The following is a 13,852-nucleotide window of genomic DNA, read 5'->3' as shown; positions in this document are numbered from 1 at the left end:
GAACAATAATTTAATAACTCTCATTCTACATTATAAGAAAGCTATTTCCTTTATTCAAAGCTAGCAAGTGAGCAGATTTATTGCTACCTGAAATGTTTTCATAATGTAATTTATCTAAGATATATTGACAAATATTGGGAACTTTGAAGAACTTGCAGTCTAGCAAGACGGCAATCACTTAATTTACGAGGTTCATTCTAGAATTGAGACCTACTATTTCATCCCTACTGATCGGTGTTACCTTTGTTATTACAAAAAGTGACAGAGATTTTTTTTTTTGTCACAGATTGTGGTAACTCCAAAACAGGTTTTCAAATGAGAAAAGACATATTTTAATATTACTCCTATTCAGGGATATCATAGATCTTTGTTTAAATATCCTCTCTAGGAACTTAGGAATTAGTTGAACGTTTCTTGGACATTGTACCAGAGTTATTTTTAAGATAAAAATACCTAGAATCAGAGCTTCACATTAGAGCCTGTTGTGAGCAATAGCGTAAGTGCCAGTCACCTGTCACCGTCTCAGCGCCAGCTATAGAGTCTGCAGGAAGCCTGCATGAGTGCCCCCGTTGAAGGTGGGCCACACAGTGTTGAAGACGAGCAAGGGCACGGGAAAGAGGTGCTAATGGGAAGATGAGTCTCTCCGTGAAGGCTCGAGGGCTCTTGGTAGAGAGCTACTAAATGACACAGGGCTCACATTGCTATTTCTGCACGATGGCACACTGCTAAAACATGTTTTTTATGAAGGGCAGCAAAGCACATTTATATAAGACTTTTGATAACTTTAGATGACTTCTGTTTTCTTACCTGAGGTGAGCAGACACTAGTCATTCAAGCATACAGCATTTTTGGAAGAAAACCACTATTTCCAACTGTTACAAAGTTGACAATTCTAAGACTTACCTTCTGCAACCGTAAGGGAGAATTACTTAAGATACAAAATGTCTAAATAAATGATCTACCCACAGATTTTTAGAAAATAAACAAAACAAGAACCCTCAAGAATACCCCACCTGTCTCAACACATCCTCCTGGAAATTGGGGAACATTCGTGCTTTTCTAAAAACTCCATTTTAACTTTTTAGGATCATAGATAGATAGACACAGTCGTGGATTTTGCCAGAAACAAGGCCTTGGCAGCCCACTGCGAAAGGCCTCTGAAGGCAGAGTTTATCTGAGTGCCACGCACAGGATCCCAGGAAGAGAGGGTCAGCTCAGTTCACCACTCTGAGAACAGCAGTGGTTTCATTTTGCCAGTCCTCTTGAAGACCTAAAAATAAGGTGGTACATTGTGGAGTTTAAAGTGTTGTCTTACTACATTGGCGAGTTTTAGTTTTTGAAAATTGATCTGTCTCTTTGGAAGGAGAGGAAGTCACAGGAGGCCAGCGTACGGTAGCTCCTGAACGGTCACACCCACATCACTGGAAAAAAACAAAACAAAACAAAGAAACAAAACCGCCTACCAGTCTTTTAAGTTTATTATGCTGATATTGGGAAAAAATTTACGGTTTAAAAATTTTCAATGCACATCACACAATGAAAAGTAGACGCTAATGAAAGCCTGGGAAAATATGGGACTAATGAGGTGCTTGTTTAAAGTCTGGAGCCACTGTTGGTAGATGCTAATCCAGAAGAGAGGATACCACACATCGTACACGTCATGGGAGCCAAATTTTGTAGAAGGGTTAAAGACACTGGATATTTAAATCAGAGTAAAAGGACTAGGTTGGTTGTAAAAAAATTTTTTTGTACTCATTCCAATGAGCTTCACAAATTTATTTTAATTGCATTTATTGTGTATTTTTGGTGCTGAAGCCTGAATTCATATCTTGCACTCTACCACGATAACTGTTACTCTGTCAATCTAACTGACCTGAGAAGTGTCTAGATCAGTAAGATACACCTCTAGCTGTGACTCTGAGCGTATGTACAGAAAGGACCGAGGGAAGACCTCTCAATGGGCCTGCCATCATCCCATAGGCTAAGTGGCCTAAAGGGTCCAAAAGAGTGGTTCTCAACCTGTGGGTCACAACCCCTTTGGTAAATCTCTGTCTCTAAAAGTATGATTCTTAACAGCAGCAAAATTATGTAGTAACACAAATATTTTTATGGTTGGGGGTCAGCACAACATGAGGAACTGTATTAAAGGCTCGTAGCAGCAGGAAGGCTGAGAAGCACTGCTCTCAAAGGTGAGGAAAGAGAACACCTTGCTGCTGCCAGGGGTACACTCTGGTTCCTGCTAACACCACAGAAGCTGCTTTGCCATGCTCTCCAGTCACGATGGACTGAAGCCTTCAAACCCACAGGGAAAAGTAAATCCTCTTCCTAGAAGCGGCTTTCCTCCAGGATTTTACCCCAGCAATAAGAAATGGACATAAATACCCTAGCCCTAGCTGAGCAATTTAAATAACCAGCCAGTTAAGAATACTTGCTATTTGAAATGGGAAAGTCTTTCATAATTAAAAAAAAATATATAGTCATGATCTGTATGTCAAACACTGGGTCAAATTCTGGGGTAAAATGTTAGCAAAAGTAGTCCTGAGACGTAATGTGTCTGGGCGTTTTTTATTTGATTTAGGGGAAAAAAAACAACCACAAATTGGAGATGAAATATTAAAAGTCCATCTTCATGGCAAAGGTTAGGATAATACTCAGATTCACAGTGTTCTTTATCGCTATTTTTGTTCTTGACCTCTTGCAAAGCCTCAGCCATGTCCTTATGAAGAGGACACACTTTTCACAAGGGAGTTCCAAGAGGAAGTTTCCTTAGGGTAGTACCTAACAGTTGTCTGGTCATTTCATCACAGGAATTTTGATTGATGTCTAAACCAAAAACTTTGGGAAAGACCCAAGCACAGGCAAAAAAAAATAAAAAAAAAAAAAAAAAAAGAAAAAAGATGAGTCGGATGAGTTGGGCTGTGGAGCTGGAGGCTCCAGGCATCTTAGCTGTCTAAGACCAGTTGTAGACCAGTTGCAATCTCATCCATGAAGCCTTCTTGATTTTTTTTTTTTTTGATTCGGACTAATTTCGCTCTTTCTTTTACATAGCCCAGTCTTCTCTCCTGCTAGTATGCGTTAGATTTCTTATATTATTGCCATGCCTAGGCTTGGTAGCTTAGCCTTTTGAGGGTAGGACCCTCACTGATACTCCTTGTGTCTGCCCAAAGGTCCCTATAGTGTGTTGAGCATAAACGAAGCACTCAGAGTAATATTCATGACTAAGGTGGTAAACATGCTCATTAAGAAGTTTTGGATTTCCTAAATAGGCTCATTGCAGCTCCCCCAGGACAGAACAGAACCTCACGGTGCTGTCAAGGAAGCAGATCAGAGAAGACTGATTGAACACAGAGCAGGGATGTGGGTTATTGCCAAGATCAGCTCAAAGTCCAAAGAAACACACATAAACTGGAAGGTAGCTTTTAAAACCATTGCCCATGCAACTGCTTGTTTTGTCTTTCATTAAAATGCTCCCCAAGTCAAGATGTTCACTTGGGCTAAGTAATGTATTTTTCTATGAGCATTTTTAATGTTATTCCCCTCCCCTCAAATCAAAGCAGGAAGGTCATTTATTAATATCCTCACTTCATATGCTAGATAAGATGCTCAAGTCAAGAGGTAAATGACCCGAGCACCCAGTCTCCTCATCGTTGGGCCTCCTCATAAAGTGAGCGCCAGAAACAACGCTCTTGGTCTATTCTCCCTAGCAGTGTGCCTGGCATCAGAAATAAAAACCTAACTTGCGATAGCACCTATCATTCACAACAATCCTATTTCGGTGCACTTAAGGTCTCTTACAAGCTGGGTAATTATCACTAATCAAGCGACATGAAAAAGCTGGTTGTATTTTATAGGCTTATTATGTCGGGATATTAAAGGTGGCCAGGATGCATCATCTAGCTTGAGTTTGGCAATGTGTTTGATAATATTCTGTGAAGTCTCTTCATTAAATCTGATTTGGCTTCTGTGGTCATGCTGTGGTTTTAGAGAGAAACAAAATTAACGAGATATGGAAATGAAGGAGGAAGTAGTCACAGAGTTCTTTAGGACCAACTTTATTTGTTCACTTAAAAAAAAAAAACAACCAACTTCAATTTGATTTATTCCCACAAAACACAGATCTTGAAACTCCAAATTCCTTTTAATTCAAGTCTCCGCATTTGGTGTCCCTGTCCCGAAGGAACACAAGTGGAAGGTATATTATCAAGTCGGTCACGGGGTCTTCATTGCTGCACAGACGGGGAGCCTTGAACATACTGAGAAAATTGTGTAGGCTCCCTACGGCTAACTGACACCCACATCCTTTCCTAGACACAGACTTCCTAAGCGGTGAGAGTACATCTGCAGCTTACAAATTATACAACAAATTCACAAGCAAAGTACTACAGAAACGCGAATCCCTCCTGAGACCACGGCCGTGAAGCCGGTATATGCATTAACAACGACACAGAGCTGACTTCATACTGGGTGTGTTTATTTATTGACCGAGGAAGACAGCCTCTACTAAGATCCAGAAAATGCATTCATAAAAACGAGCATTTAAAACAAACTTCTTCATGGCACTTGCAATTGAGTGCAAGTTCTTCGTAGTTCTCATGTGTAATAGAGCCAAGAATTTCCGTGGTTCTAAAGTATGAAAACGGCAGAATCAAAATGCATCGTATCCCAAGGCCTTCCCACGGCTGTGTCTTAAGCTCTAGCCTTCACAGAGACCATGTGAAAACAAGCAGAGCAAATGGAAAAAGGAAGCATTTGTTGTGCCCGGGGTTGAAATCCAGTTTTGTCCAGCGAGGATCCATCCTTCTCTCTAGTCCATTTAGTATGGGTTGCAGTGAGCTCTGCTGCTCAGCCACAGAGAAAGGCGTTCTACACAGTGGCCCCCAAAGGCTCAACTGTTCAAGGCTTGGATTCCTCCCTGCTGGTGGTGCTGCGAGAGTTACTGGATCCCAGGATTGTAACTTCCTCATGGCACAGCACAGGCTGCATGGCGGGAGGGACAGACTAGAAGCAGGTGAGAGGAAGGTATGCTGTCTCTTGGCTTCCTGACAGCCAATACTGAGCGGCTTCCCTGTGCCTTTGCCCTCGTGCTATGCTTCTGCCTGCCACAGGCCCGAAAGCAGTGGAAGCAGCTGAGCACGGGCTTTCCTCTGCTGTGACGCCAGGCCTTTGTCACAGCAGTGCAGTGACTGACGCACTGGGCTTGTCATTTCTAAAGGAAAGGGTACCGAATACAAACCCATCTCTAATTCAAAGTTTTTCAGACAAGGCTCTATCACGTACTCCAAGGTGTCCGAGCCCTTCTATGACAGCAGACTGCAGTTTGAGATCCTCCTGCCTAAGCCTCCAGAGGACTAGGATTAGAGGGTTGACTCCACACTTGGCACAGGAAAAGGTTTTAGCAAACACGTTGCCTTCACATCTAACATGGTAATTGTTTCGATCTCATAAATGAGACCTAAAATGTTAAGAAAGGTGAGATAAGAGATTCAAAAGAGTTTTATAATACATAGGAGATGAAATCTTATACTAAATATTATGACTCTTATATAATTATCCAATATTGGGTCAGAAACATGACTTTGTAAAAACCGTAATGAAATTCACTACTGAATGTTGACTTACTTCAACACTGACATTTTATGATTAGTTTTATTAACAAGATAACATGTTCACGCACTCACATCTTTTATAACAGACTCACTATTCACAATGTTTGATTCGAAACAGCAAATACTCAGTGGAACATGAAGGAAGAAATGAGATTTGCTTTCTATGCAATTGGCTGTTATTTTAAAAATAAAAGTTAACATTAGTATTTTAAACCCTCAATTTTCAAGGCTTTGTCAACTCAACCGGAAGTTTCTTGCTCATGCCACAGGACTGCCCATGAGTCTTTCTTGTCGGAGGGCAATTAATCTCTTGAACCACTTTTCTTCAGCTTCGGCTTTTTCAATGAATAACTACAGTAAAAGAGAGAAGAGGCAAATATTACTGTGCGTCAGCAGGTCGGACCTGACGCGACATGACACAAATGACTGTGATGGACGACTCCCTGGGCAGCAGTGTGTACTGCTCAGCCCCTGAAGGCTACATTGCTGTTAACCCACCCACTACGAGTTAGCGCTCAGCAGTTGGGGAGCAAAGGGACAACCTGAACGCTGTTTCATTGACTGTGAGTTCATTTATGAGAAACACCAACCACATCATTGCAGAGAGACAGTAAATGGTATTAGTGACAGCTCACACCTGAAAACCAGAGCTGACCTGCATTAGAACTTCTACTGCCAGTTACAAAAAAGGAAGACTATTTCCCTTTTTTCACCAGGTTTCTTAAGTACAGAGTCATTCTAGCAGGCAGGAAACGTGTAGACAACACCAGACTGGAATTACATAAACAATCTTAAGGCCCGAGGCCAGCTGCCCATCTGCAGCAAAGAGAAGCCATGAACCCTCCCCTACATGTCTTCCCAGGGTCAGAATAAAGGGGGACTGCTTGGGAGACTCTGAGCGGATTCATCAGGTTTAAGGGTCTCACATTTGGATGAGCTAGAGAATTGTCATCTTGGTACTTGATAGCCGTGGGGATGCTGTCAGGGTCTATTTCCTTTCCAGTGCTGGGTGGCTCAGCAGCTACTGATGCTGGTCCTGATGCTGGAGTCGCATGCTTCACTTCGCTTGGTTCTACCGACTGAAAATGCAACACAGCAATCTAAGCATAACCCGTGTTTAGAGGGTGGGTTTAGATACGTATCATGTAAGCATGAGGACCTGGGTTCCGTCTCCAGAAGCTCATAGAAAAGTGTGGTGGTGTGTTTGTAGTCCCAGCACTGGGGGAAGTGGAGACAGGTACAATCCCTTCCCTCATTGTCCTCGCCTGCTTGGTGAGCTCCAAGCGTATGCGTGTGCATATGCTACATGTTAAAGCCAGAGGTCAACGCTGGGCGTTGTTCCTTAGTGCTCTCTATGTTGTTTCTTGGTCCAGACTGGCCGCTTCCCCCCAGTGCTGGGACTACAAACACACCACCACACTTTTCTATGAGCTTCTGGAGACGGAACCCAGGTCCTCATGCTTACAAGACACGTATCTAATGTACTCAACCATCCCTTCATCCCAGATGCATTAATTCGTAATGGTAAGATTCATTCATTGCTTAAGCATTTGATTTGATTCAAACACGAATTCCTTTTCATGCTAAAAGAAGCTGGTCTGCATGCACGGGAGAGACTTTTACTACTATAAACAAGATGATCCTGGAGGCTACACTTCTGGGAAGTCATCAAACAAGAGCAGAAATTATTACAAACTAGAGAAATCTATGCCACAAACTGTTTCCGAATGAAGACATGCTTATCAAGACTGAACCTTATAATCAATGATATTCACATGAACTACAACATTAACTTTTATGGGCATTAAGAAGAAAGTTATTAAACTTTATTTGGCAGTTTTATTATATTTTGGAGTCAATATCCCCCTTCCATGCCATCTAGATTTCAAACATTTGAATAACTCCGATCTATTGGGCCTAGAAGGTACATGGCCGTACAGATAAAGTTATGATGCACATTTATGAAACTGAGTTAAAGGCAAGCCCAATATTCTGCATGGGGAAAGGGGGACACATGTCAATTCATTAAGACTCAGTAAAACAGCTTTTGGCAGGCCATGTTTCCTCATAAAGACGACCTGTCTCTGTACCCCAGCACAGGACTCAGGCAGGAGATGCTGACCACAGGCTGAACTACCTTGAAAAGATGCGGGAAAGCTTGGGAATTCTCCCTCTTCAAGTGGCAGAGATAACAGTCTCATTACAGAGCCAATTAACCTCACTGTTTTTCCCCATGCGAATTATCCCCTTTGTGTGTGTGTTCCATGTGTGTGTTGGCATACATGCATGGAGGCGGGGGGAGGACACAGAGTTCTGTTCTTACTCCATGCACTGAACCTGGAGCCAGGCTGCCTGCCTGGTGGACCCAGTGGCCCTCCTGTTTCTACCCCACAGAACACATGTGGCCGCACCTGGCTTTTTTTTCTGGTATTTTCCCCTCTGTGTGCTGGAATCTAAACACATATATTCATGCTTGCAAAAGCTTTCACTCACCAAGCCATTTCTTCAGCTCCAACATTAATAAAAGTACAAATAAACATATCAATTAAAACTATCAAAAGCGGGGATTGGAGAATGGGAGTTGTTCAATGGTTGAGAGTGTTTGTAAAATCAGTAGCTGTTCCTTAGTTAAGTGACAGAAACTCCTAAGAGAAAATTGTTGCTCAACCATAAAATTGGACCTCATCACAGGCCCACAGAATGCCTGGCTTTGTGCAATACTGCCACCTGGTGGTATAATTGGATAATACTTTCCTAATCTTAACACAGATGCCCAAATTGCGCAGGGTTCCCTACAGTTCTCCTTTTGAACACAGAGATTATCTGCCAAACATATCAGTCAGTCTTTGGCTAAATGACCTGTGCCAGGTTTATGTGGGAAAACATCCTGAAAACAAAGGACATCTTGTCTTCTAAAGCTAATGATGTATCAAGGATCTATCACACCCCCAAACTTCTTGGGTAAGGTTTCAGAGCTCAGCTAGTTTAATCAATATGTATTATAGGCGCCCATGGTGTCTAGAATGTCACTGCCAGGGGCATTTCCTCCTGGTGACAGTTCTCTGGCTTAATTAGTGGACCTAACTCCTAGGGAAACTGACGCCACCTGAAAGGGCGGCAGCATGGGCAGCCTTTTTAAAGAGGCAAACTTTAACTAAGAGCACAAAACTGTCCAGGAGAGACAGATATGGAAGCTCGGGCCCTGGGTGATTTAGTCCCCAAGAGAGTTAATCTTTGCTATGCATCAAGGCTAGCCCATCACGTCTGCCCGGGCCCTGGATGAAATAGTACTCGGGATAATTTACTTCTCTTTGCTAAGTAATCTCCTCATAAATAATTCATCCCTTCAGCATCCTGAGTCCTGGCCTTCCACTGCAGACGCAGACATTTCAGACTAGAGAGCGAGGCCACTTTCTAAGCTAATAAATTGCCCCTCGTTTTATGTTTCAGTGGAGTATAAATTTATTCTTGTTAGCTCATCACTGCTCCTCTGAGCATCCCGGGTGCAGTTACTAAGAGCAGTCACGTGCTGGGGGGCTACGGCTGTACTGTGCACTCAAAGGGGAATGCCCTCTCCAGCATGTGCTCTGTTGACGTGAATCCTTCCCATGTATGCTTTCATGAAGGAAAACATGAATTAAAAGTAAACGTAAAGAGAAACAATACTTAGAACCAGACAGGAAAGTGTCACAGGACAAAACCCAGTCTACAGACTCTAGACTAGGTTTTTCACAGGAAAAACTTGCTCACTGATTATAAGAATGTCAATAAGAATGGACGTTAGAAAATAAATTCAAGGCCAAGCCCTCAAATAAATACGTTCTTTTAGATGGCTGTCTTTACACTATGCAGATTGAGATAGTAAACAGACAGGCACATATTCGTATGGATACCATTTCATCGCCATGGCTTCCAGGGGCTGTGATGATAGCACTATTAAAGTTCAAATGCAGTAATCCAGCCCAAACCAGGACTACGGGTGACCCAAGGCTATCTAGTCCTGTAGCTCAAAGACATCACACACTCAACTTATGTCTTTGTGTGCTCTATGTTTAAAGATGTCTGGTAATTAGAAGAGAAAGTGGGGAATAACCTTGACCACACTGGCACAGGAGAGCACTTCCTGAAGAGAACACTTCCTGAAGAGAACACTTCCTGAAGAGAGCACTTCCTGAAGAGAACCCCACTAGCACAGACACGGAGACCGACAATTAATAATGGATGGGGCCCCTTGAAACTGAAAAGCTTCTGTAAGGCAAGACAAAATGGCAAAAAATATTCACCAACCCCAATTGGACAGAGAGCTGATGTCCAAATATACAAAGAATTCAAGAAACTAAAAATATCAAATAATTCAATTAAAAATGGGGTACAGATCTAAACTGAGAATTCTCAACAGATGAATCTCAAATGGCAGAAAGGCATTTAACTTAACATCCTTAGCCATCAAGGAAATGCAAATCAAAATGACTCTAAGATACCATCTTACACCCGTCAGAATGGCTAAGATCAAAAACACCAAGGATAGCTTATGCTGGAGAGGATGTGGAGTAAGGGGAACACTTCTCCATTGCTGATGAGAGTGTAAACTTTAGAAATCAGTATGGTGGTTTCTCAGTAAATTGGAAATCAGTCTACCTCAAGATCCAGCAATAACACTGTTGCGCATACACCCAAAGGATGCAGACTCATACCACAAGGACATTTGCCCAACTATGTTCATAGCAGCATTACTCATAATAGCCAGAATCCTAGATGCCCCTCAACAAAAGAATGGCTAAAGAAAATGTGGTACAATTACACAGGAGTACAACTCAGCGGTAAAAACAACAACAATTTGGAACTTGTAGGCAAATGGATGGATAGAAAAAAAAACCATCCCAAGTGAGGTAACCCAGACACAGAAAGACAAACACGGTATGTACTCACTCATAAGTGGAGATATTAAACATAAAGCAAAAGGTAACCAGCCCACAGTCCACAACCCCAGAGAAGACAGGAAACAAGGAGAACCCTAAGAGAGACATACATGGATTTCCCCCCTGCCCGGGAAGAGGAGGCAGACAAGATTTCTTTGGTGAAGTAGCAAGTGTGGGGGGATATGGAAGGGTGGTAGGGGAGTGAGGAGGGGAAGGGAGTTGGGGGAGAACATGAGGGATTGGGAAGGTAGTTGAAGGACAGAGAGGGAGAAAAAAGGAAAGAGATACCGAGAGAGAGAGAGAGAGAGAGAGAGAGAGAGAGAGAGAGAGAGAGAGAGAGAGAGAGAGAGACATTATTGGATAGGAAAGAAATCAGGCATTACGGAGATTCCCAGGAAACAGCAGGGTGGCCACAGTTAAGAATCTAAGCAATAGTGGAGAGGGTACCTAAGCTGCCTTTCTCCTGCAATCCGACTGATGACCACCTCAATTGTCACCATAGAATCTTTATCCACTAACTGATGGAAGCAGATGCAGAGATATACAGCTAAGCAATAGGCCAAACTCCTGGAGTCCAGTCATAGAGAGGGAGGAGCGATATCACATGCAAAGAGGCCAAGACCATGATGGGTAAACCCACAGAAACAGCTGACTCGAGCTAGTGGAGCTCACTGACTTGGACTGACAGCTGGGGAAACTGCATAGGACCAAGTTAGGCCCTCTGAATGCAGGTGGCAGTTGAGAGGCTTGGGCAGTTTGCGGGACCAGTAACAGTGTAACTAGTATTTATGCATGAACTGGCTCTTTGAAAACCACTTCCTAAGGAGGGATACCTTGCTCAGCTTAGATACAAGCGGGAGGGCCTTGGTCCTGCCTCAAGTGATGTGACAGACTGTGTTGACAACCCATGGGAGGCCTCACCCTTTCTGAGGAGGTGATTGAGGGTAGGGTGGGAAGAAGGTGGGGGAGCGGGAGGACAGGAGGGAGGGGAACTGAAATTGATATGTAAAATAAGATAGATTTAAAAATAAAAAAATCTGGCAATTAAAAGTTTCATATCTCTATTAACACCAGGGACGCTGTAAGAAAGAACTTGATAATTTTGACATATCAGATTAACAAACATGAAAAAACTTTTGTTTAAAAGACAGAAAGGTCCTTGCACTTTTGGGCAGAATTTAGATCACTACAATATTTTTGGAGGATAACTTTTGAAAGATTAAATAATGTAAATTTGAACAAGTAACCTCATCTTATTAAAAACATGTACCATCCTAAAACATAACTACTTAGAAATCTGGTATTTCTAGGGGAACAACAGCGACTGTCACACCTATGGTTGTACGTAATTCAGTCCTGCATGTGCACTTTAGCCGTGCAACATGGCCGAAGTAGAAGACTGTGGGAGGAAACTACAGTATTACTTCACTATACAACTGCTACGAAAGGAGACAGAGATTTCTTATAACATCCTTCCTTACTAAAGGAATGCAAATTCTTAAGAGCAGTTTTATTAACAAGTGAAATAATAAGTGAAAAGTTCAACAGAAACGACAGCGATTTCATTGAGCTTCTTTTGAATCAGTGACACACATCTGGGCACATATTAACGGCACACATCTGGGCAAAGACTAGAGTCTTCTGTTTGAGTAACAGCTTTATCAAAGTCCTTTGCCAATATCTGTCTAGGAATAACAACTCAGAAAGTGCACACAGATATTTGTAAAAAAGCAAAACCAACAACCCTGTCTATATTCATGAAATGGATATTAATTAGAGTTACAGAATCACGGGTGGTGATATCTTAGTTCTTTTGGTAGTCTTTAAAATGAAGCAGTGTCAGAGGCATGTCTACAGCAGTTTCTGTAGGCAGGCTTGGGCTCATTCCACTGAATCCTTCTCTCAGCAGCATGGCTGAATCTCCCTCCCTCCTTCCCTCATCTGCCTGTTGGAGGAAGCACCCACATCTAAGTAAAATCCATTAGTAACACATCTTTTCAGTGGGAACCCAAAGGCTTATTCATAATGTCCATGTGGAAACTTACTTTTTTGACTTCCTTACTTGATCTGAATGTCTGCTGAACAAAAGAATCACTTTCGATGGCTTCAATTTCTTTCACTCTCTTCACTTGTTCCACCAGTGTGGCTTGGTCTACAAAAGAACAGTGTGAGTGAGCTCTGGGACAAGCTTGGTACCAACATTACACCTAGGTCGGTTCTTTCTTTTTACTGGATGCAAATGAAGGACATTAAGTTAAGCTGTAATAAGTACTTTCCGCTTTGAATTTCAAAACTAAAATATGCCTAGAAACTAAGACTCTCATCAACAATCTAAAACCTACTGAGGAGGCATTGCTATTGTGATTGTGGGTGATCAAAGATAACTTTGTGGACGGCCTTTCCCTCTACTTCAACATTTTTATTATGGAAATAAATACACAAAAGGAATGAAAGGATAACATTTCTACCCATAACCATCACCCAATTTTATAATCACCAACACTTTGTATTATTAGTCCACTGAGCCTCATTCCTAATATATTCTGGGATGGAGACATGGAGTATGTAAACAAATCCAAGAGGGCATATCCTACAAAAACAAACTCCAGACCATGTACTGTTTTCCCTAAATATTTTAGTGGTCATCGCTAACAGATTAAGACTTGATCCCAATAATAATAATGCTATCATAATACTGTTTGTCAGCCTCAAATTACCACCAATGAAATATAATGTGCATGCCCACATCGAGTTCTCACTGGTTTAAAAGTCGTCTTTCTACAGTAGGCTTGTTTGAACAAGGTCTAAGCAAGGATGCACATCACACGTGCTTGGTGGTCGGGACTTTCAGTCTCCTCCCACAGAGCCCACCACCCTTCCCTTCCACTGTCGTCTACTGTGAATCACTGTCTCATAGTTCTCTGCCATCTCCGTCTGGCTGGCCTTAACCTTATGATGTTGTCTGACATGGTCCCCTCTCACCTAATGTGGGTGCAGGTCAGCAGAGACCTGACTCCATTCCAGTTCAATTAATTTTGATCAAAAATATATTATTTGATGTTTGGAGAGATGTCTTTGGGGCTTAAACGCCATTGTTGTTCTTGCAAAAGTCCTGGGTTTAGTTCCCAGTACCCACCTGGCAGCTCACAGCCACCTATAACACTAGTGCCAGAGAGTCTGAGGCACTCTTTTGCCTCCTGCATGCACCAGGCGTGCAAGTGGTGCACATATATACACACAGGCACTCACACATACACAAAAATAAAACATAAATCTTCAAAAATTATAACTGACACTGCGCTGTAATTTTTCTTACATCAAATCAGG

At 42.2% G+C, this 13,852-nt stretch overlaps 1 protein-coding gene across 2 annotated transcripts in view; it reads right to left on the bottom strand.

The window, feature by feature from the left end:
• Nucleotides 1-4,035: 4,035 nt before the first annotated feature.
• Rsrc1 (arginine and serine rich coiled-coil 1) overlaps nucleotides 4,036-13,852 on the bottom strand; it is a 265,192-nt gene continuing 255,375 nt past the window's right edge. For both annotated transcript variants that reach the window (XM_050147494.1, XM_050147495.1), the window contains exons 8-10: nucleotides 12,571-12,677; nucleotides 6,533-6,685; nucleotides 4,036-5,957 (exon numbers count right to left, since the gene is read on the bottom strand). In XM_050147494.1, the coding sequence (XP_050003451.1) occupies nucleotides 5,865-5,957; nucleotides 6,533-6,685; nucleotides 12,571-12,677 (353 nt within the window). In that variant the 3' untranslated portion in view covers nucleotides 4,036-5,864. The remainder of the gene's footprint in view (nucleotides 5,958-6,532; nucleotides 6,686-12,570; nucleotides 12,678-13,852) is intronic.

This window comes from Alexandromys fortis, unplaced genomic scaffold (genome assembly GCF_014885135.2).
Source record: "Alexandromys fortis isolate MF-2015 unplaced genomic scaffold, M_Fortis_MF-2015_v1.1 scaffold_53, whole genome shotgun sequence".
NCBI classification, from domain to species: domain Eukaryota; kingdom Metazoa; phylum Chordata; class Mammalia; order Rodentia; family Cricetidae; genus Alexandromys; species Alexandromys fortis.
This window is presented reverse-complemented; position numbering and strand designations above follow the sequence as displayed.